The 22,571-nt window shown below is 42.7% G+C and overlaps 1 protein-coding gene across 7 annotated transcripts in view; it reads left to right on the forward strand.

Annotated features, from left to right (window-relative positions):
• Positions 1 to 19,237, forward strand: part of myh14 (myosin, heavy chain 14, non-muscle) — a 30,249-nt gene extending 11,012 nt beyond the window's left edge. For 3 of the 7 annotated variants that reach the window (XM_026185953.2, XM_026185955.2, XM_026185956.2), the window contains 38 exons: positions 714 to 806; positions 906 to 969; positions 1,173 to 1,271; positions 1,365 to 1,508; positions 1,604 to 1,818; positions 1,911 to 2,063; positions 2,365 to 2,538; positions 2,784 to 2,957; positions 3,079 to 3,193; positions 3,484 to 3,552; positions 4,645 to 4,850; positions 4,935 to 5,056; positions 5,209 to 5,278; positions 5,368 to 5,528; positions 8,964 to 9,072; positions 9,219 to 9,350; positions 9,466 to 9,672; positions 9,775 to 9,912; positions 10,172 to 10,295; positions 11,464 to 11,635; positions 11,721 to 11,933; positions 12,015 to 12,159; positions 12,245 to 12,451; positions 12,564 to 12,668; positions 12,873 to 13,025; positions 13,208 to 13,456; positions 13,544 to 13,657; positions 13,741 to 13,839; positions 13,927 to 14,139; positions 14,236 to 14,397; positions 14,480 to 14,608; positions 14,718 to 14,806; positions 14,897 to 15,020; positions 15,095 to 15,303; positions 16,521 to 16,629; positions 17,150 to 17,322; positions 17,502 to 17,525; positions 17,907 to 19,237. In XM_026185953.2, the coding sequence (XP_026041738.1) occupies positions 714 to 806; positions 906 to 969; positions 1,173 to 1,271; positions 1,365 to 1,508; positions 1,604 to 1,818; positions 1,911 to 2,063; positions 2,365 to 2,538; positions 2,784 to 2,957; positions 3,079 to 3,193; positions 3,484 to 3,552; positions 4,645 to 4,850; positions 4,935 to 5,056; positions 5,209 to 5,278; positions 5,368 to 5,528; positions 8,964 to 9,072; positions 9,219 to 9,350; positions 9,466 to 9,672; positions 9,775 to 9,912; positions 10,172 to 10,295; positions 11,464 to 11,635; positions 11,721 to 11,933; positions 12,015 to 12,159; positions 12,245 to 12,451; positions 12,564 to 12,668; positions 12,873 to 13,025; positions 13,208 to 13,456; positions 13,544 to 13,657; positions 13,741 to 13,839; positions 13,927 to 14,139; positions 14,236 to 14,397; positions 14,480 to 14,608; positions 14,718 to 14,806; positions 14,897 to 15,020; positions 15,095 to 15,303; positions 16,521 to 16,629; positions 17,150 to 17,322; positions 17,502 to 17,525; positions 17,907 to 18,096 (5,448 nt within the window). In that variant the 3' untranslated portion in view covers positions 18,097 to 19,237. Of the gene's footprint in view, positions 1 to 713; positions 807 to 905; positions 970 to 1,172; positions 1,272 to 1,364; positions 1,509 to 1,603; positions 1,819 to 1,910; positions 2,064 to 2,364; positions 2,539 to 2,783; positions 2,958 to 3,078; positions 3,194 to 3,483; positions 3,553 to 4,644; positions 4,851 to 4,934; positions 5,057 to 5,208; positions 5,279 to 5,367; positions 5,529 to 8,963; positions 9,073 to 9,218; positions 9,351 to 9,465; positions 9,673 to 9,774; positions 9,913 to 10,171; positions 10,296 to 11,463; positions 11,636 to 11,720; positions 11,934 to 12,014; positions 12,160 to 12,244; positions 12,452 to 12,563; positions 12,669 to 12,872; positions 13,026 to 13,207; positions 13,457 to 13,543; positions 13,658 to 13,740; positions 13,840 to 13,926; positions 14,140 to 14,235; positions 14,398 to 14,479; positions 14,609 to 14,717; positions 14,807 to 14,896; positions 15,021 to 15,094; positions 15,304 to 16,520; positions 16,630 to 17,149; positions 17,323 to 17,501; positions 17,530 to 17,906 lie in introns of all 7 variants that reach the window. The other 4 variants (XM_080308336.1, XM_026185958.2, XM_080308337.1 and 1 more) reach the window with 3 other exon arrangements.
• The last annotated feature ends 3,334 nt before the right edge of the window (positions 19,238 to 22,571 follow it).

Here is a 22,571-nt window from a genome sequence, read left to right on the forward strand (position 1 = left end):
ACTCAACTATATGGCTTTGTTAATGTGTGCAGTGCACACATTGTTTGCTCTGTGTTTTGTCGCTATCAAAGGGCTGGCCTCTTGCTCTCTCTGTGTGCGTCTGCCTTTTGTGTTGACTGACTGGCATTCTTTGATAGTTTTTGCCATAAAACCATCTCCTGTAACTACCTCCTTTGATGCTCATTGCTGGCTGCTGCTGCATCGTCAGCTGCTGCATCGGCAGTGCGACAACTGCAATAATGCATTGCAGCGAGCTTGAATCAGCCAATATGTAGCTTCACATCTCGCTGTGTAACAGTGCTTCTCAACCAAGTCGATAGTAGCCCTTTATTGATTTTAAAAATCAATAAAAAGGTTTCAAAAAGGAAGTTATTAAACATATGAAAAGCAAATGTGCAACATAATTGATCCCCTTATCACGGATTGCTAATGAGAGACAAGTATTTAAATTATGTTGAGAATCATTTGTTCTTGTGACGGGGAATGGGGAGTGTGTTGGATGCTATATTGGGCCCTAAAATGCATCAGTATGTGTCACTGCTCTTCAAGACTGAGTCATGTATTTTTTTGTATTTTACATAACAGATCGTTAGTTCCTCTCAGCAGAGCAGTGTTAACGTGTGCATTTTAGTCTAGAGGCCACCATAGAAGTCTTTCTGTGAAGCTGTCATGTCTGTAGTTTTGTCTGATCAGACGTCTCCTCTGTTTCACAGGGTGAGCTGGAGAGACAGCTGCTGCAGGCCAACCCTATACTGGAGGCCTTCGGCAACGCAAAGACTGTCAAGAACGATAACTCCTCTAGATTTGTAAGAGTTGACTAGATTCATTAATCGGATAGATAAAGTTCTGCCGTCAGTATAAAAAGAAATGAACTGAAACATGAGCCACCTCTCCTGCTTTTTCAGGGTAAATTCATTCGTATCAATTTTGACGTGGCGGGATACATTGTTGGTGCCAACATTGAAACCTGTATCTTTCTGCTTACTTTGTGAAACTGCACTTCCTCCTGCCTTTACAGCAAAGGGGAGTGAGAAGGCAGACGGTCTTTCTGAATTTTTACTTGAATGCTTGCTTGTCCGTGTTCATTTGGAAAGCATTTAAGGGTTTACCTGTGTACCATACTAGAAACAACTTTAAAATGGTTGCACATATCCATAACTATATAAATTCAGACCTCCTTGAAAAGTCTCGGGCCACCCGTCAGGCCAAGGATGAGAGGACTTTCCACATCTTTTACCAGTTGTTATGTGGAGCGTCAGAGGAAACTCGAGGTGAATACAAGTGTCATTATAAAACATATATGCTATTTTTGCAAAACAGACTAGTAAACTGTGTCTAAAACTTGCTGTATTTTATGTCTCTAGCGGACTTGCTCTTAGGAACTGCTGATCAGTATCGCTTTCTCAGTGGAGGCTCGATACCTGTTCCTGGTCAGAGCGATTCAGAGAATTTCACCCAGACTATGGACTCCATGGCTATTATGGGCTTCAACCCCGAGGAGTTGATGTGTAAGAGAACAGAGGCGGGAAAAAAAATTGGGTATTTTGTGTCTTCAATCCTTGCTATGAATCACCTTCCTCTTCCCTGTCTTACTTCTCTGCAGCCATGCTGAAGGTGATCTCTGCTGTGCTCCAGTTCGGGAATATATCCTTCATGAAGGAGAAGAACCATGACCAGGCGTCCATGCCTGATAACACAGCTGCTCAGAAACTCTGCCATCTGCTGGGCATCAATGTGCTGGAGTTCACTCGGGCCATCCTCACCCCAAGGATCAAAGTAGGCCGAGAGTATGTGCAGAAAGCCCAGACTAAAGAACAAGTAAGATCTTATATGCAAAAAAGGCACACATGCTCATACATAAACAAACATTTGTCCCTGTGGAGTGTGACTATACATACATTTTCTCCTAGGCTGACTTTGCTGTGGAGGCCCTGGCAAAGGCAACATACGAGCGTCTGTTCAGATGGCTGGTCCACAGGATCAACAGAGCTCTGGATCGCAGACAGAGACAGGGAGCCTCCTTCATAGGCATCCTTGATATCGCTGGATTTGAGATCTTCCAGGTGTGTTCATGTGATGATGCAGTATAGTGAGAAGTTTAACCCAATCTAGCACAGAGGATGACTTTGTTCTCAAAATATAATAAATTGTCTGTAATTAAGTGAAACATGTAACATTAAGGGATATTTCTAGCATTATATTTGTATTTTTTGTGGAGAATAAAACAGCATTACAGATGTGCAGTGGTGTGAATTATATACAGTTTTATGTCTTTACAAATCCAACAATGTACCTGTACTTTTTCAGTGTACATAACATGAATTTTTCTATCTTTGTTTGCTTTTCTAAACCGATCCTATGCAGCTCAACTCCTTTGAGCAGCTGTGCATCAACTACACCAACGAGAAGCTGCAGCAGCTCTTCAACCACACCATGTTCATCCTGGAGCAGGAGGAGTACCAGCGAGAGGGCATCGAGTGGAACTTTATTGACTTTGGCCTGGACTTACAGCCCTGCATTGACCTCATCGAGAGACCAGTACATGCATACTAAAACACATTTTTACTTTTCATGAGATGAGACTAGATGCTGATAACTGATATGTGTTTTCCATACAGATGGGACAACGGATTGTTTATTTATAGTTAAATAAAGTGCATATTGTGAACGAGCCCACTGATTAACTAATACAAGCAAACAGCATCAAATAATTCTTTAATATTTTGTCATTTTGAATGAGGAAATCCACATTTTGCTAATAATTTCCCCTCTATTCATGTCAGGCCAACGCACCTGGTGTTCTGGCTCTTCTTGATGAAGAGTGCTGGTTCCCTCGGGCCACAGATCGCTCATTTGTGGAGAAGCTGTCTGCTGAGCAAGGCAGCCATCCAAAATTCTTCAAATCAAAGCAGCCACGTGGGGAAGCTGACTTCTCCATTATTCACTACGCTGGAAAGGTATCCCTTGACTTTTGTTTTTCTTTAATCTATCCTTTCAAATTTAGGCAACCCACGTTTTGACTTTCAGTGATGATCTGTCTCAGCTTTGATTTCTACCATGTGACCTCTCCTTCCACAGGTGGACTACAAGGCAAATGATTGGTTAGTGAAGAACATGGATCCCCTGAACGACAATGTGGCGTCTCTTCTCCACCAGTCGTCTGATCATTTTGTCTCAGAGCTTTGGAAAGAGGGTGAGACTTTCTGTTTCACACACTTTCTAAATGCTGCCTTTACAGATTTTGTATTGAAAACTTCAGCATTTTTTGCAACTGTGCCAGTTATAAATATTTAAGCTATTCTGGTGCAAAAATGTATTAACGTTACTACATTTCTCTCCTCTCTTACATGCCGTTTCTTTCTCGCTTTCTTCTGTTCTGTCTCCTTCTTGTCTTCTCCTCTTTTGCCTGCTCTTTATCCCTTTTGGGCTCCTTTCCTTTCCTATGATCTTGCTCCCTGTGGTCTCCTGATGCTTCCCGATCAGACATTCAAACTCTTCCTCGTGTGTACTTCTTTGACTCCTATGCCACACTGCAGACTAATGGCGCAGACAGTAGGTTTTTGTACCTCCTTACAATCCTCCCTCCGGCCACTGTTGTTTGCTGGCTGCCCAGTTTTTGTTGTCTTTATTGCTTTTTCTGCCATTTCCCCTCTTTTTAGTTGATGTTTTTGTGGTAGTGTTGTGTTGTATCATGTTGTCTCTGTGCTGTTGTGTTGCTCTCTAATTTCTCTTTCACCACGTTTTTGGCCTTCAGTACAAGTGCCGTAACTCTGTGGTGACACATTTCTTCACTGATAGTAATTCTCGTAGTGATTCTTGTCTGTAGAAGTTTCACTTCATTTGTCACAAAAGCCACATTCAGGATCACCTTAGAGTGTCTGCCTGTAACTAGAAGAGCTCTATTGAATTCAATTCAATAATTTAAAATGAGTAATTGGTTGGCCCGGACACATTTATAGTCATGTTAATTAACGTGCATGGTCTCTAAACAAAAAAAATGAAAGCGTACTTGCGTGCAGAAATGTGATCCTGAATCAGCTTTAGAGACGCAACATGTTGCTTTAGAGTATTGACATGTAAATAGCGTAGCATGGTTTAACCAGTGTAGACCTTTAGCTTTAGTCATCAGTGATCAGTGTGTTTTTTTAGTTTAGATCACATCTGATGAACTGGAGCATATTGATCTGAGTGGTGATACTGGCCTCTCTGTTCTTTCTACTTTTTACTCCTGTGTATGAAATTAGCTTCATACACTTAACAAAATAAACCATCAGTCTTTTCAGGCAGATCTGCAGCTTTGCCTGTGCAGACATGTCCAAAGTTGACAGGTTGAGCTTGAAAAACATTACCTGTGAAACTCATGCACTGTATTAAGTGTGTGTGTGCGTGTGTACTGGCTGTGGAAATAGATGCTATGGTTCTAGTTTTAAAAACTAATGATGGCCGAAATCCATCTCATATATTATTTCTGTCCAGAGCTTGATGGGAGATATGAAACCAGGTGTTGTTGCTATTGTGTAATAGCATTAACCTGTTCACTCACTCATGAAATGCCAAATCATGCTTTTTTATTTATTTATTTTTAACTTCAGCTAATTGATCATTTCTGCCAAAAGTGAGACCCTGTGCTCTGTTTCCTTCTAGTGGACAGGATTGTGGGTCTGGACCAGGTGTCGTCAGGAGAGAGCAGCGCGCCGGTCACATTTGGAGCAGCAGGACTGAAGACGAAGAAAGGAATGTTTAGGACTGTTGGGCAGCTTTACAAGGAGTCTCTTACCAAGCTGATGGCCACACTGAGGAACACCAACCCTAACTTCCTCCGCTGCATTATCCCCAACCACGAGAAGAGGGTGAGGCAGGCGGTCAGGATGAACTAGTGAGAAGAGATAATAGCCTTCTTTCTGCTGACTCTTTACCCATTTACTTTTCTTCAGGCCGGTAAGCTTTCCCCTCACCTGGTTTTAGACCAGCTGAGATGTAATGGTGTTTTGGAGGGCATCCGTATATGCAGACAAGGATTCCCTAACCGCATCCCGTTCCAGGAGTTCAGACAGAGGTGCGTATTTGTGATGGTCTTTTTGATTCGTGAAGTGTGAACTACACGCACACACTTCATGCCACTTTAAGAATCTTTTATGGCACCTGCCAGTAGACCTTTCTGCTCATCGTATCATTCACTCAATCGCACATTTATCATTTGTCTTCCAGATATGAGATCCTAACCCCTAATGCCATTCCTCGCACCTTCATGGATGGCAAACAGGCATCAGAACTCATGGTATGTAACTTTCAAGCAGCTAAAACTTCACAGCATTACATACAGTTGTTCAGATAGAAGCTTGACCAACTCCCCTGCTGCTCTTCTAGATCAGTGCTTTAGAGCTGGATAAAAACCTGTTCAGGGTGGGTCAGAGTAAAGTCTTCTTCAGAGCTGGAGTCCTAGCTCACCTGGAAGAAGAAAGAGACCTAAAGATAACTGATACCATCATACGCTTCCAGAGCGCTGCCAGAGGCTTTCTCTCACGCAAGTAAGACTAATTACTAATAGAGAACTATTATAGGCATCTCATTAGTTTTTAATGTCTTTTATATATAAATTCAATATAAAATATAAATGGAAGGACGGCTACAAGGCACAATCCCGCCCCCCGTTTGGCAAATCTGATCACGCCGCCATCTTCCTCATGCCAAAATACAAACAAAGGCTGAAACAGGAAGTTCCGGTTCAGAGGAAGGTCGCGCGCTGGACGGATCAATCGGTGGCCGCGTTACAGGACGCACTCGATGACGCAGACTGGGGCATGTTCAGAAACAGCTCCGACGATGACGTCAACGTGTTTACGGAAGCGGTTGTGGGATTCATCGGGAAACTAGCGGATGATACCGTGGAGACAAAGACTATCACAACGTTTCCCAACCAGAAGCCGTGGGTGGATTAAACCATCCGCGACGCTCTGAGATCCCGCACCGCTGCCTACAACACGGGACTCATGACGGGGGACATGGACCCGTACAAAGCCGCGTCATATAACGTGCGGAGGGCGGTGAAAGAGGCGAAGCAGCGCTACGGGAGGAAACTAGAGTCACAACTCCAACAGAGTGACTCTAGGAGCCTGTGGCGGGGACTAAGGACAATAACGGACTATAAAACACCAACAACTGGTATGACGAACGCGGCCGTGACTTTGGCAGACGAGCTGAACACTTTCTATGCTCGCTTCAAGGCTGCAGCTAAGGTCTCCAACAATGCTAGTGTTAGCGGCGCTAACGGCTGCAGACAGGAAGATACTGCCAGCACCGGAAACGTGCTCGTCATCTCCGAGCATGAAGTAAGGAGAGCCTTCAAGAGAGTGAACACCAGGAAAGCAGCAGGACCAGACGGCATCCCAGGTCGTATCCTAAGAGACTGCGCATACCAGCTAGCTCCTGTGTTCACTGAGATATTAAACATCTCTTTATCTCAGTCGGTGATCCCCACATGCTTCAAAGAGTCCATCATTGTTCCTGTCCCGAAGAAACCCCACCCTGCTTCTCTCAATGACTATCGCCCTGTAGCCCTCACCTCAGTAGTGATGAAGTGCTTTGAACGCCTGGTCAGAGACTTCATCATTTCTTCACTACCAGACACACTGGACCCACTACAGTTCGCTTACCGTCCAAATCGTTCCACAGACGATGCCATCTCTCATCTCCTCCACACATCACTCACTCACTTGGACACTAGAAGGGGGAATTATGTTAAAATGCTCTTCATAGACTACAGCTCTGCATTTAATACCATAATTCCCTCCACACTCACCACCAAGCTGGAGCATCTGGGACTCAGCTCATCTATGTGTCAGTGGATCTCCAACTTCCTAACTGGCAGACCACAGGCAGTAAGGATGGGCGGACATGTCTCAGCCTCCACCACTCTCAGCACTGGAGCCCCCCAGGGGTGTGTTCTGAGCCCCCTGCTGTACTCTTTGTACACATATGACTGTGTGGCCACTACCAGCTCCACCACCATCATCAAGTTTGCTGACGACACCGTCGTGGTGGGCCTGATCTCTGATAACAACGAGACGGCCTACGTGAAGGAGATTAGGAATCTGGAGAACTGGTGCCAGAGGAACAACCTCCTTCTAAATGTCAGTAAGACAAAGGAGCTGATAGTGGACTTCAGCACTAAGCAGGAGAGGAACTACCAGACCCCCGTCATCAACGAGTGCCCAGTGGAGAGAGTGGACAGCTTCAAATACCTCGGAGTTCACATCACGCAGGACCTGTCATGGTCCTGTCACATCAACACCGTGGTGAAAAAGGCCCGACAGCGTCTCTACCACCTCAGACGCTTGAGAGACTTCCAACTGCCCTCCAAGGTGCTCAGGAACTTTTACTCGTGCACCATAGAGAGCATCCTGGCGGGAAACATCTTAACCTGATTCGGGAACAGCACCATGCAGGACAGACGAGCTCTACAGAGGGTTGTGCGGTCAGCTGAGCGCACCATCCGCTCCGAGCTCCCTGACCTGCACTCAATGTACAGCAGGCGGTGCTGGACCAAGGCCAGGAAGATGGTGAAGGACCTCAGCCATCCCAACAACAGACTGTTCTCTCTGTTGAGGTCAGGAAAGCGATTCCGCTCCCTGAAAACCAACACAGAGAGACTGAGGAGGAGCTTCTTCCCGCAGGCGATACGGTCTCTCAATCACACCACCACACAGTACTGACCCACACATATGGTTCTTACACACACACTGGACTTTCTGGACTTTGTTTTTGCACAACACTGGTCACTATATTCTTCATTTCCAGTTAATACTTGTACAGCTGCTGTTATTGTGTATATATTTATTTATATTTAGATTTCTTCATACATTCTTATATAGTTCTATATTGTGTATTGTGTATTTTGTTGTACAGTTATTTTATTTTCAACTTTAATTTATATATTTTATCTTATTCTTCCCAGTTAAATTTACCCTTCATTCTAATTTGTGTTGTACAGTTATTTCATTTTCAACCTTAATTTATATTTTATTCCTTCCTAGTTAAATTTACCCTTTTTAATTTTTCATATTTATTTCCTATCTTATTCATAGCCTTTCCTTTTTTGTTTTCTTTAGGTCACGAGCAGTTGTCCAAGCATTTCACTACATATCGTACTGTGTATGACTGTGTACGTGACAAATAAAATTTGAATTTGAATAAGATGAAATTCATGTTACTTTAGTTATTGGTCAGTTTAACAGCCTTTTTTGCTACCTGAGGTAAAAGAGATGGAGGACGATAAACATGTAGTACGGGTGAGGTTTCTCTGCAGCGCTAGTATCTGTGCAGTTGGCAGTTTTGTATTTCACTCTTAAAGGAGCATTAATATTTAACAATTTGTCAGCCCCTATCAGTGACTCAGGTGTTGCAACAGTTTTGAAAGGTATTTGGCAAAGCCTGAATTACATAATTCATTATGGTTATATGTTTACACTGGTGACTAAATGGAAAAAAGTCTATTCATTGTTATACATCATTTGATTAATCTGGTGTCAGGTACATTTCTGTCATACATTTAAGACACAAAATAAGTTTCAGTTGTTTTACATAATCTATTGTTTAAAGATTTATTAAAGAATAACAAGACTTAATTTTTAGTCTAAAAGTTTCCATGTCCCGAAAAAGTCTCCCCAATAATGACGTTTATTAATAAACTTCACGATGTTAGTGATATCCTAAAACAGCAAAGTAAATATGTGGAAGGTGTGTTGGAGAACAGGGTAAAACATAGTTATATGGACCAAAACTCATTACCAATAATTTGAAAGTTGTTTGTTAACCCTGTCAAACACCTGCTGATATTACTCAATATTGCAGCACCTTTTCAGGTGAATACAGCACGTGTTAATACCTCTAATTCTAGACACTGTGCAATATTAAATAAAAATGTGATTCTCATTGATGCATTTTGTTTGTTTTATTGCTTTCAGAGCCTTTTTGAAGAAGCAACAGCAGCTTAGTGCTCTGAGGGTGATGCAGCGGAACTGTGCTGCTTACCTCAAACTCAGGAACTGGCAGTGGTGGCGACTATTTACTAAGGTGCTGTGCAAACTTCTCAACATAGACATGAAATGCAACCCACATTAAACATAATATACAACTAAAGGCAAGGCAGTGTGAGAGTAGAAAACCTTGTAACATTGGGAATATTCTTTATATTTACCCCTTTCATCTCACCCAAACAGGTGAAGCCCTTGCTGCAGGTGACACGACAGGATGAGGAGATCCAAACCCGGGAAGCAGCGCTACAAAAAGCCAAAGAACAACTCACCCGAGCGGAGCAGGACTACACAGAGCTGGACAGGAAGCACGTTCAGGTAAACAAACCTCATCCTCATTGTGCTTCCTATCCACCACAGTTTTGTCTTTGCCTGTCTTACTGTCAGTCGGGGCCTCACTCATCACCACTCCTCCGTTTCTGTCACATTGTAGCTGATAGAGGAAAAGGCAGTGCTGGCTGACCAGCTGCAAGCAGAGGCAGAGCTGTTTGCAGAGGCGGAGGAGATGAGGGCCAGGTTAGCCAGTCGGAAACAGGAGCTGGAGGAGGTTCTGGGCGAGCTGGAGACTCGACTGGAGGAAGAGGAGGAGAGGGGTGTGCAACTGGCCAATGAGAAGAAGAAAATGCAGCAGAATATACAGGTTATAAAGTTGCTGTCTTTTTATGTCAAAACTTTGTAAGAATGATTGTAAATTGACATTAAAACAAGCTTACCTTGACATTGCTTTCTCTGATTTTGTCAGGACCTAGAGGAGCAGTTAGAGGAGGAGGAAAGCGCCAGACAACGCCTCCTGCTGGAGAAGGTTACCCTGGAGACCAAAGTAAAGAGTCTGGAGACGGACCTGGTCACTGCAGTAGAGCAAAGAGACCGACTCGGCAAGGTGAGCGTCACATTAAATTTTGTCAAGCAATGAAAAAAAGGTTGTTTCACAACCTTAATAGCAAACCCAAGCATTACAGCAATACAATTACAGTTGCACACTTACATTTTTCTTCATTATGTTAGCTTCATTCAACATGATGAGACTGGGATTGCAATGAGGTAAAATGGGTCAGGAAGGGTTGCTACTTGAAAGCAATTATTCCTGCACAGTTACTAATAAAAAAATGTTTCACGCATCATCGTTTCTCTCTGAGCAGGAAAAGAAACAGCTGGAGGAGCGTCTGAATGAGGTCACCGACCAGCTCACTGAAGAAGAGGAAAAGACAAAAAGTTTGAACAAGCTCAAGAACAAACAGGAAGCTGTCATCGCTGACTTGGAGGGTAACTATGCTAAACGAATTTTGACCTTCACACAAATTTGTTTCCACACAAGTAATCACACTAAGGTTGACATTTATGTATTCAAGAAGCAGGTGTCCCAGCAGGAATGGATGCTGGAGTCCCGTCACATGCCCATAGATAGACAGACAGACAGACAGACAGAGATCATATGTCGCTGCATGAAGCTTTAAAATCAAGAGCTCCATTTGTACTTAGATCGAAAACAACATGCGGAAGACTTATTTGAAAGTAAATATGTCCAGAGCTTTTACACCTGCAAGAATCTTTCAGGCAGGTAAAAAAAATTCCTGTTTGATCTCAAAGATTTGACGAATTAGTCTACTCGTCTGTCAAGAGCTGCAGTTACACGTGTCAGGTCTGCTGAAGGTGCAGCCTGCTTCCCAGTTACAGGAATGCAACACCATCCCAGATGGTAGTGCGGAGGGGTTTTTGTATTTATTAGTGCTGTACAGTGTAACTGATGTGCAACAATCAGAAAGTAATAATTTATTTCTGTCACTCACTGGTTTGTTTTGACAAACATACCTCCCTCTGTTCAGGCACCTTATAGATGCACTATCCTTTTCTCTCTTAAGCCCAAATTCAGCTACTTGACAGTAAAATAACTCCAACAGAATGGTTTAAATCACAGTCTGAAGTTTAACTGTCTAATCCAGAATTCTATAAAAATATCTGAACATTTAACAAAATAGTCAAAACTCTGATTTTTGTGCACCCTTACTGAATGGAGGAGTCTATTTTTTGCAGTGTCAGGGTTTCTGCAGTCAAAGCAAGGAGCATGACTCAAACTTAGGGTGAACAAGGCAGCCAAGAACTGTTTTAAGGTAGTTTACTGTTGGAGAACAGATATAAGTACAGGTACTAATGAAGAAAGTGGAAACAAGTTGAGGTAGGTGTGGCATGACAGGAGTTTAGTGACATCTGGTGGGTGGATGGGGAAATGCAGGCTTATTTTATTTTTTATTTAACCTTTATTTAACCAGGAATGTCCCGTTGAGATCAAAGACCTCTTTTTCAAGGGAGTCCTGGCCAAGAGGCAGCACATTTCAAGACAAATACATACGAACAAACAAAGTTAAAATTACAACTGTAATAACTTTACTGTTTAAATTCTGTGATTTGTAACTTACTCCATTGCTATTTGCAGAGCGCCTAAAGCGTGAAGAGCAGGGTCGCTTAGAACAGGAGAAGTTTAAAAGGAGGATGGAGAGTGAAGCTATGGAGGCCCAGGAGCAGCTGTCAGACCTGGGAATGCTGTCCTCTGAGCTGAGAGGCAGTCTGGCTCAAAAGGAAAAAGAAATCACCTCCCTGCAGGGCCGGTGAGACACAGAAAAGTATCAGAGACGCAGTAACTAAAATATAAGCCTGTAATGGATTTTTGAAGTTTTTTTGTGAATCTCTCAGGTTGGAGGAAGAAGGTGCACGCCGTGCTGAAGCTCAGAGGTCTCTAAGGGAGGCCTTGTCCCAAGTGTCAGAGCTGAAGGAGGAAGTAGAGAATGAACGAGGGATGCGGGAAAGAGCAGAGAAACAACGGCGAGACCTGAGTGAGGAGCTGGAGGCTTTGAGAACTGAGCTAGAGGACACTCTGGACAGCACAGCTGCACAACAGGAGCTCAGGTAGATGATGAGGACAAAACAAAGTTTACATTTAGTGATTTTGTTATCAGACCAGAACTCACACTTCTTATAACTCCACAGGTCTCGACGGGAAGCAGAGTTAAGTGAGCTCCAACGATGTGTTGAAGAGGAGACTCGCCGGCACGAGATCCAGCTTTCAGAAGTCAGAGTCAAACACAGTGCTGCCTTAGACAGCCTGCAGGAGCAGCTGGACAACAGCAAGAGAGTACGAGAAACACAGAAAAATTCAAATGCACATGCATGGAGACATGCGCAGTCTCTCACCGTGTCTCACCCATGCTCTGCTTCAGGCACGACAGTCCCTTGATAAAGCCAAGGCAGCGCTGGAGGAGGAGAGGCAGAATTTGACCTCTGAGCTCAAAAGCCTCCAAGCGAGTCGCTCAGAGAGCGAGAGGGGTCGTAAGAGGGCGGATAACCAGCTACAGGAACTGAGCGCCCGTCTGGCTCAGGCTGACAGAGAGAGGGAGGACAGGGAGGAGCGAATCCACAAGCTGCAGGTACAAATGAATAGGTACCAGTTTACTGGTTTGTGGTTTTAAGGTGTGTCAGTAAAGAAGTATTCTGTTTCTGTTCTGTTGAATGAATTTAACCTAAATGTGTCTCTTTTAGTGTGAGATTGAGTCCCTCTCCGGCAATCTGTCCTCCTCTGACTCCAAGTCTCTTCGGCTCGCTAAAGAAATGAGCAGCCTGGAGAGCCAGCTGCATGATGCAAGGGTAACAAATGCACACAGACACCAAGGCTGCATTTGATTTGGACATTAGCCTTTGACTGTTACAGACTCCTCATGTTTAAAAAAGAAAAAGTAACTATTTCTTTAAAGTCCAGAAGAAAATCCTCTGACTGTAGGAAATTAAAAGAACTTGATCCACTGATGACTCAAAAACAACCTCATATGCACCATTGCTCTTCTCTTTTAGGAACTGCTACAGGACGAAAGTCGCCAGAAGATGGCCCTTGCCTCAAGGGTGCGAGCACTGGAGGAGGAGAAGAATGGACTGATGGAACGACTGGAGGAGGAGGAGGAAAGAGGCAAAGAGCTGAGCCGACAGATCCAAACTCACAGCCAGCAGGTAAGTCTGAGGGCCGCAGTGACTTTATTTACCTCTTAAACTGCTGCTTTAGAAAGATATCAGTTAACATTTTTCATAAAATCACAGAAGTGCTTTCCTTCAGACAGTCAGTATTAAATGTAAAGTTTTCTGTCTATATCTATGACTTATGTATGCACCCTGTGTCTGTTTTACTTCTACAGCTGACAGAGCTACGTAAGCAGTCAGAGGAGGTGAACAGTGCCGTGGAAGCTGGCGATGAGATACGCAGGAAGCTCCAGAGAGAGCTGGACAGTGCCATTCAAAGAGAGCGACAGAAGGAGGAGGAGAAAGAAAGAGTGGAGAGGCAGAGGGAGCGACTGAGGGAGGAAATAGAGGACATGACCATTGCCCTGCAGAGAGAGAGGCAGAACTGCACGGCCCTCGAAAAAAGGCAAAAGAAATTTGACCAGGTTAGAAACATACCACTGCTTCTCACATACGCACAAAGGCTGCAAATGTCTTTATGCGCAGTAACATTACCTCCTTGACCCCCCCAGTGCCTGGCAGAGGAGAAGGCGGTGAGTGCTCGGCTTGCAGAAGAGAGGGACAGAGCAGAAGCAGACAGCAGAGAGAAGGAAACAAGATGTCTAGCACTGTCCCGAGCCCTGCAGGTAAATTATTTGATAGACGGCACATAAATGTTTTTCATACATCTGTGTTTGTGATGGTAAATCGTCTGTCTTTCTGTGCGTAGGAGGCTCAGGACCAAAAAGAAGAGCTAGAGAGAGCCAACAAGCAGCTCCGTCTAGAAATGGAGCAGCTGGTGAACCAGCAGGACGATGTGGGCAAAAATGTAAGACTGTACACCTTGGGACTCTTTTTTTATTATTTCTGTCTCAGTCCTCTGTGAGTCACCATTTCTTAAATGCTTGTGCGTCAGGTCCATGAGCTGGAGCGCACACGGAGGACCTTGGAAACAGAAGCACAGAACCTGCGCATTCAGACGCAGGAGCTGGAGGAGGAGCTGTCAGAGGCAGAGAACTCAAGACTGAGGCTGGAGGTCACCCTGCAGGCGCTTAAGGCTCAGTTTGAAAGGGAGATCAGCAGCAACGAGGAAAAGGGAGAGGAGAAGAGAAGGGCCCTGAGCAAACAGGTAGGATGGAGAATGAAAAAGGAAAGTGCTGGTGTTTCTGGTATGTACTTTTTGTCCAAGTTAATCAGATTGTTTATGTTCTTCTTTTGATCCCAGGCAAGGGAGTTAGAGATCCAGTTGGAGGAGGAGAGGAGTCAGCGGTCTCAGTCTGTGTCATCCAAGAAGCAGCTGGAAGCAGAACTGCAGGAAGCTGAGGCCCAGGTGGAGACAGCCAACCGTGGCAAAGAGGAGGCGATGAAGCAGCTTCGAAGGCTGCAGGTAAAACAGGGTACCCACACCTATTTAAAAAGTCAGTTTCCTGTAAATGTCAGTGTACTTAATTTAAAAATATCCTTATCAGGGTCAAATGAAGGAGGTTCTGCGCGAGCTAGATGAGGCAAAGGTGACTCGAGATGACGTCATCTCCCAATCAAAAGACAGTGAAAAGAAAATCCAAACACTGGAAGCAGAGGTCCTGCATCTTACAGAGGTATGTATGTCTATGTCTGTGCAAAAAAACCCCATCCAATATAAATATTAAGATATCTTGCATTTATTTTTAACCAATCTTTTCTGTCTGCATGAACGTCTCTGTGCAGGAGCTAGCTGTATCAGAGAGGCAGAAGCGACAGGCCCAGCAGGAGAGAGACGAGATAGCAGACGAGATGGTCAGCAGCAGTTCTGGAAAGTGAGTTTAACTTTACCTCTGATGCATTTTGTTGATTTGAGGGGGGGTTTGTGCACCAGTGGTGTTGTTACTGAGATTGCCTTTGTCCAGGAATGTGCTGAGCGAAGAGAAGCGGAGGTTGGACGCACGAGTCAATCAGCTGGAAGAAGAGCTGGAAGAAGAGCAGACTAACAGTGAACTGTTGACAGAGAGACTACGGAAGACAGCCCTACAGGTATGTTCACTCTACAAGTGTCTCGGTCACACACTTTGAAGCACACACTCATCACAGCTACATTTCAACTGCAGGTGGAGACTCTGACTGTGCAGCTGCAGGGAGAGAGGACTCTGGCCCAGAAAGCAGAGGCGGCTCGAGAGCAGCTGGAGAAGCAGAACAAGGAGCTGAAGGCCCGGCTTGGGGAGATGGAGGGGGCAGTAAGGGGCAAACATAGGATGAGTGTCGCTGCCCTGGAGGCAAAAATTGAGACGATGGAGGAGCAGCTGGAACAAGAGAGACAGTACGAGAAACAGACACATGCATCAGTACAAAAATCTTCCAGTTTACAAAGCTGTAACCTGCTAAAAAGAATTCAGGAATTAAATTGTTTTATAACACAAACTGTACATAAAAATAGACAAGGACTCTTTGGAATCACCCATTGGTTTGCAGCTACCATTTGAAGTCCACAATTTAGTATTTTGTCCTTTACTTTATTTTTTTAATTTTTGTTTGGACTAGAGGTAGTTGTCAGCTAATGCTAGCCCCCACTAGCTAACAAGGAGCGTCTATAATTTATAGTGAACTGGATTCTAACTTTGGTTGGTGAAAAATCTACTTACAAGAAAACAGACTTACTGGAGACACTGAACAGTCATCTCTTTATGGGCTCTTTTAGAAAAACCAAATGCTGAAAGAAGCTTTGTATTAAATCATGAATAGGTTCAGGCCTTAGTTTAATTTTTCAGTGGTGTAGGCCGCTTCTTGTTTCATACATAAAACTAAGAGTTTCTTTATCAGTTTAAAGTAAATTTGTTAGTTACATTGAATATTAATAATAATAATAATGTACACTTTATTGATCCCCATGGGGAAATTACTCTCTCTGCATTTGACCCATTCACTCAGTGAAGCAGTGGGCAGCCACTAAGCAGGCGCACCAGGGAGCAGTGTGCTGCTCCTTTGCTTAGGGGTAGCCGTTCAGTGGATTCAAATCCCCCGACCTTCCAATCATGGGGCGACCACTCTACCTACTGAGCTATGCCTGCCCCAATTGGGCCCTTTATAAATGTGTTAATTAGAGAATAATGATCTCAAAAAACCTATTTGAGATTACTTGAATCAAATTATGAATGTGAATGTGAAAGTATCCAGTTGTCCTGCTGGAAGCAGGCATCAAGAAATTGGTACACTTAAATCACCTTTCTTCCCCATTCTAAATTTCAGTTTGGTCTTTAGCAGTTGCTGCCATGTGATTGGCTGAGTAGGTGTATGTCTAAAGGAGCAGTTCAATAATTGTACCTAATAAAGTGGCCTATGATAATAGGTTACATTTACAACATTTATTAACAAAACGACACATGTGAACTGTGCCGTGATTGTAAATACATGGCATGGGGCGTATGAGGGTTTTCAGTGTTATAGGCCAAGCAATTACTGCCGGACAGATTTAGAATCATTAAACATCCGAGGGAAAAAAAGTCATCATTGATTGTAACAACCCTGTTTGTCCCTCAGGGAGCGAGCAATTGCCAACAAACTGATGCGGAAGACGGAAAAGAAACTGAAGGAGGTGATGATGCAGGCAGAAGATGAGAGGAGGCATGCAGACCAGTACAGAGAGCAGGTGAGAAAATTAAGATTACCCTGACTGCACCGTGCAGGTCAGTCACATTTATCTAAGTATGCTCAGAATAGCATTGTCAACAACAGGGCATTAAATAATCATTTAATGGGTATCAGGTCAGCTAAGCTTGCTGCTTTAATTGTGTCCGAGGGCAGTGTGTTGAAAAATCATCCTAAAATGAGTGATTTATCCAGCTCAGTCCAGACTAATCCTAATCCTGCATTGGCATCTGTGTGTTCATCGTGAAGTTAGAACATGTTCCACCACAAAATATAAATCCCTCAGTCACAGCAGAGACACTGACTCTCCTCCCAAAGCATCATCTGCAATAATCTGCCAGGTTTAATCTGACTCCTGATCCCCATCGGTCCTCCTGTCCTCACACTAATCTCTCCATTTAAATATCTGTCCCTGCTCCTTCTTCTTGGTCTCTCTTTTCCTGCAATCTCTTGTCAACTCGACCTCTCTGCTGCGCTCTGTCCTTTCCCTCCTCTTCCTCCTCCCTGCTCTTCTCCTGCAGCTGGATAAGTCGATGGTTCGACTGAAGCAGCTGAAGAGGCAGCTGGAGGAGGTGGAGGAGGAGAACTCTCGCTCCAGTGCCCAGAAGAGGAAGCTGCAGAGGGAGCTGGAGGAACTCACTGACAGCAGCCAGACCATGAACCGCGAGATATCCTCCCTCCGCAACCAGCTCAGGTAAGTGTGTGTGTGTGAGTGTGTTGGTTCATGTATTTATCTGTGGCTTCACTTACTGTTGATTTTGTTAACACCCCATTAATTTCTCATCGTTCTTTTTTTTTTTGCTTTGCTCTTTTGTTGCGTCCATTTTTGTCCACGTAACACTGACACATTACCCATCTGTCTGCGACACTCAGCTTCCCCGAATGGAGACCAGATATGTAGGTCATTGTTTTTTTTATTATTATTATTTCTTGTTCTCATTTGTTTGTCTGTTGTCTTGTATGTTTGTCTTTGTGTTTGTGTATGAAAAGCCTGCAGCTTTCCATACACAAACACAAAGTTGAGTTGTTTGCTTATATTTTTGTCTCTAGCACATTTACACAGTTCTCTGTTTAGGGGGAAAAATAGCTTTCTTGGTGAAATTTGGATGGAAAGTTTGAATATTCTTAGTCATTTTTTAGAAAGAGTGGAAACAGTTAACCTGAAAATGTTAAACGTTAATTCTGAGCCCTGTTTTTTGGAATCTCATAAACTAAACAGTTAAGTAACTGAATAATAATAAAAACACATTTTTTAACTCCCGCTTCCTTTTTGTCCAGACGTGCTGCGCTGCCTCTGTCGATGCGTGGACGCAGAGCATTGGTTGATGACCTTTCATTAGAGAACTCCGATTCAGAAGAGCCTCCTGCCTCACCCACCCCCTCCTCTGGGGTCCCAGGGACCCCGACTCCGTCCTCAGAACACAGCCTGGACCCTCCGCCACCCTACAGTGTCAACAACGCAGAGTGACAGGCACACATCTGCTTAGCTACACAAACAACGCACACGCACACACAAGCATCAGCCTCAGAGCCTCGACTGCTCGCGGTGATGCAGAGGCAGGCACACAGCACATAGCTACACTAGTTTTAAATTAAATGCCATGTAGGATAAATATCAGGCAGTTAGTTGTAAAGCATCCTCCCTGATATAGCGATGCTCTTTAAGATTTTGCCTCATTTTTTTCTCAACAAGTACAGAAAATGTGTTTTAAAAAAAAAAGAAATTTTACAAAGCGTCAACTGGAATTGATTTTATTTTATAAAACAACAAAGACTTGAAGTTTCTACATTACCACCTCTGTAATGCACTTCTCATAAACTAAACTACATCTGCTCACTAAGCAGTAAAAAACTTTTACATTTGGATTTATTTACAAACATTTGATGTGGATTGAATACACAGATCAGGGCTGCTGGAAGATGACAATCTGTATTCATGTTACACGAGCAGTCAAGTACACACATGGAGCGGAGAATTCGCCTTCGATATGAGTGTGAGTTAACTTTTTAAACTTGGAAGAATTTGGCAAAAAGAAAGAAAATTGTCATCTAAACACAGTGCTGCACATTTTCTAAGTTGGCCTAACAGATAATAATAAGAAACCGGGATGCATTACATCGTTTTCATATCACCTGTCACAATTACAGTGACACAAAGAGCTGAAAGCAGCCGACATGCAGACAGACTCGCTGCTTTAGACGATAAACTCTTTTCTATAGATTAGAAACAGTACGTTGTTAGACCACGCAGTAGATAGTATTAGATAGTTTCTTTATCTTAAAGTCTTAACATATTGCATCAGAAATTTTGAATTTGTATAATTTATATCAAATACCAACTTAAGTTATTGATCACTGCTTGTTTTCTGTCTTGTGTGTGTGTGTGTGTGTGGGGGGGGGGGGGGGGGGGGGGGGCATGTTAGTCTGAAAATTCCTCTTCATGCTGGCTCTGATGTCAGGCTGAACCGGGTTACTTTAAAGGACAGCTAAGACTTGTTTCTGTCAGCATCTCAGCATCGGGTTGCAGATGTGAATTTGCATGGAAGACCTCTCTGGTTAACATTATTGCTGGTTTTAAAAATAAAAAGGAAAAGGGGAAAGAAGAAGAAGTACACGTTTATGGATTCTCTTCAATGGCAACATAACTGGAAATGACTTGTGGAGGACTGTATTCATTCATATTTTTATCCAAAGCAGAACAAATGGTCAGAATGGGTCTTATTTTCTTGTTTTAGAACGATAAAGGCGTTACATTTTATTTTGACAAGCATCTTGTACACTGTAAGGTTGATTTTACTGGTTTACTGTGTAAATTATTAATCAAACAAAGCTTTTCTGTTTAACCAAACGGTGGGCGTACGGATGAGAAAAGGGACTTAAATTTGTAGTTACCGTAGAGTAGCTGTAGAATAGAGTAGATGACGGGAGTAGAGGCTGGTTGGGTTTTCTAACATGTCTTGAGTAGAATAAACTCTGCCTCTGCTCGCGGGTCCTGTGTAGAAGATTAGAATATAACTGAGCGTTAGGCTCAAAGCATTTTCATGGACTAGTAGTGTTAGATTTAAAAAAAAAAAAAAAAAAAGACAGTGGAAACAATGAGGAGTGAACTTTTATGGAGTAAATGGCAAATAGAAAAAGAAGTTGCTTTTCTTTTTTTTACCCTGTCAACTCAAGATGACATTATCTTACACCTGCTCTGATAACCCTGCTGTGAAGCCCACTTTTAAAGTTTTTTCTTCAGACCGTCTCCATTATCATATCTTCTATTTTTAAAAGATGGCCTTTTTTATAGCTTTTATATAGTTTAGTTTATGACCTTCTGCTGCACTGGGGGGGTCTTAACAAAGTGGCAGATGCTGTCTAAAGAAGCAGTTCAACCTTTTGGGAAATTTTCTTTCTTGCTTAATGTTAGTATCAGTCTCTTTTTTACCTGCATTTTAAAGCTGCAGCCAGTTAACTTAGCAAGTAGGAACTGGGGAACATATAGTCTGGCCTCACTGTGAAGCCTGACATTCATATCTGCAGAAGAAGCTAAGCTACAAAAAGAAAAAAGTGGCAATTTCACCTGCAGGTTATGTGTACAACTATTTTTTAATTATTAAATTACCAAATTTGGTTGAGTCTAATTTTAGAATTAAAATTAAAAGAGGGCTGTCTTTTTACCTGGCTAGGTTTGAGATCAGTTCTTTGGAAGGAGAGTTAAATGAGACATAAAACACCTCTGACTTGGGCTTTAGCTTTTGTCAAGTCAGCTAAAGCCTCAGTCACACATACTAGAAATCAGATGGCAACCTCCAGTTGCTAGGGAAAAATCTGTATAACCCCACTCAACTGGCAAGTGGTTGCTGGAGGTTGCTGGCTGTCATCAGGCGAGTGCTGCAGCAAAAACCTTGTTGTGATTTCTTTGGTGGCTAGCAGGTTGCACTTCCATGCCAGCTATGGTCATGGTCAGTTTGTATGGAAGACTCTTAGTGCTGCTTAGCAAGTAAATTGGGAATGTTGAAAACAAGTCTGCGCCTTCCATGTAAGCTACTGACGACCAGAGATGGGCAGTAACGCGTTACTTGTAACGCGTTACTGTAATCTGATTACTTTTTTCAAGTAACGAGTAAAGTAAGGGATTACTATTGCAAAATCGGTAATTAGATTACCGTTACTTTCCCGTAGGAACGCTGCGTTACTGCGTTACTAAAACCGTGATTTTTTTTGCGAGAATGTCTCATGACAGTGACGTAAGCAAGTGCGACGTTGGTGACAGCAGCTGTGTGCAGATCAACAATGGATAATATATCGAGTGCGGGAGAGAGTATGAGTGTGCAGCGTTTAAAGTGTGGAAGTACTGACCTTACTTTGAGTTTGATTCCATAAAAAGTGACAAAAACATTAGCGTCCATCGTGCGTGGGAAGAAAACTTCTTTTTACAGCGAAAAAAACCCCTAAACTTCCGAGCAAGCACCGAGTAGCTACGACGTGATGGGAAACTCACAGAGACACTCGCGCGGATTCTTCAACTGACCGCAGCACACCTACACCAGGGTAACCCTCCGCCTACCCTGCTCCTGCTTTACAGGTGAAAATAGAGCAAAAGGACCGCTGAGTCTTTGACTTTATTTATTTTCTGCTGTGTTTTACTTGCATCTGTTTGAAAGAGTGAGTGAAAACACAAAAAATATTTTATTTTATGTGCTGGAATGTGTAGAAAATAGGTTTAAATGTTAAACTAATTTATTCAAGTCAGAGAATGTTGCATATAATTAAATGTTTTGCTTGATGCATAAAGTTAAAAGATTAAAACTGATAAAACAAGTTAAAAAAAGAGACTTTTCCATTTGATTACATTTTGTATGATGGATTATGTAGAAAAAGTAGAATTGGGCTGAAAGATCTATCACTTTATCACCTCTTCAGGTTGTAAATCGTGTTTTTAAAAAGTAACTAAGTAACTAAGTAATTAATTACTTTTGAAAATAAGTAATCAGTAAAGTAACGGGATTACTTTTTGGGGGGAGTAATCAGTAATTAGTTACTGATTACTTTTTTCAAGTAACTTGACCAACACTGCTGACGACTGCTGGTCACTATGCCTGTGTGACGGGGGCCTAACGTAAAGAAAGCCTGCCTATGTTGAACTCTCCTCCAGTAATCCAGTAATGTAGTAATATAATTCTTTAATTTTCCACCTAACAAACTGGATATTACTCAATAATCTACAAACCTTATGTGCTGATAGGATAGGTGAATTCAGTTGTTTTTAGGGTTTCTGCCTTTATGCTAAGCTAACTAGCTGCTGGGTGTAGTTTTGCATTAAATGTACAGACCTGTGAAAGCCACAGATCATCTAATGAAAGCCAATTTCCCAAATGGCACAAATACAACGAATGTCACTGATGCTTTAACTGGAAAATTTGAACTAATGAAAGCTTCGGATCATGTAGCTGAAACCATAAATGTTGCTCTGAATGTCAGAATCAGAATCGCGTTTATTGGCCATGTATATGCACAGACACATACAAGGAATTTGGTTCTGGTAGATGATGGCTCTCAAGCACAGCCATGTAAATCACAACAACATGTAAAAAACACAATACACACACACACACACGTGTATATATATACATGTACACATGCATACACATACATACACGAACATACACAAAGCTGTGTAAACCAACCATAAATAACCAATCTAAATGTTATATACATAAAATACAGGATGAGAGAAATGAAGTGAAGTGAAATGAATACCACAGAATGTACATAAGGTACAGGTAAGGTTCTGATTCTGAATGTGTTTATTATTCTAAATCAGCGGTCCCCAACCTTTTTTGAACCACGGACTGGTTAATGTCCGACAATATTTTCACGGACCGGCCATTAAGGTGTTGCGCAGATAAATACAACAAAATAAAATAATATGACCAAGTCAAAAAGTGTGGTACTTTT

The sequence above is a fragment of the Astatotilapia calliptera genome, chromosome 11 (assembly GCF_964374335.1).
Source record: "Astatotilapia calliptera chromosome 11, fAstCal68.1, whole genome shotgun sequence".
In the NCBI taxonomy this organism is placed as follows: Eukaryota; Metazoa; Chordata; class Actinopteri; order Cichliformes; family Cichlidae; genus Astatotilapia; species Astatotilapia calliptera.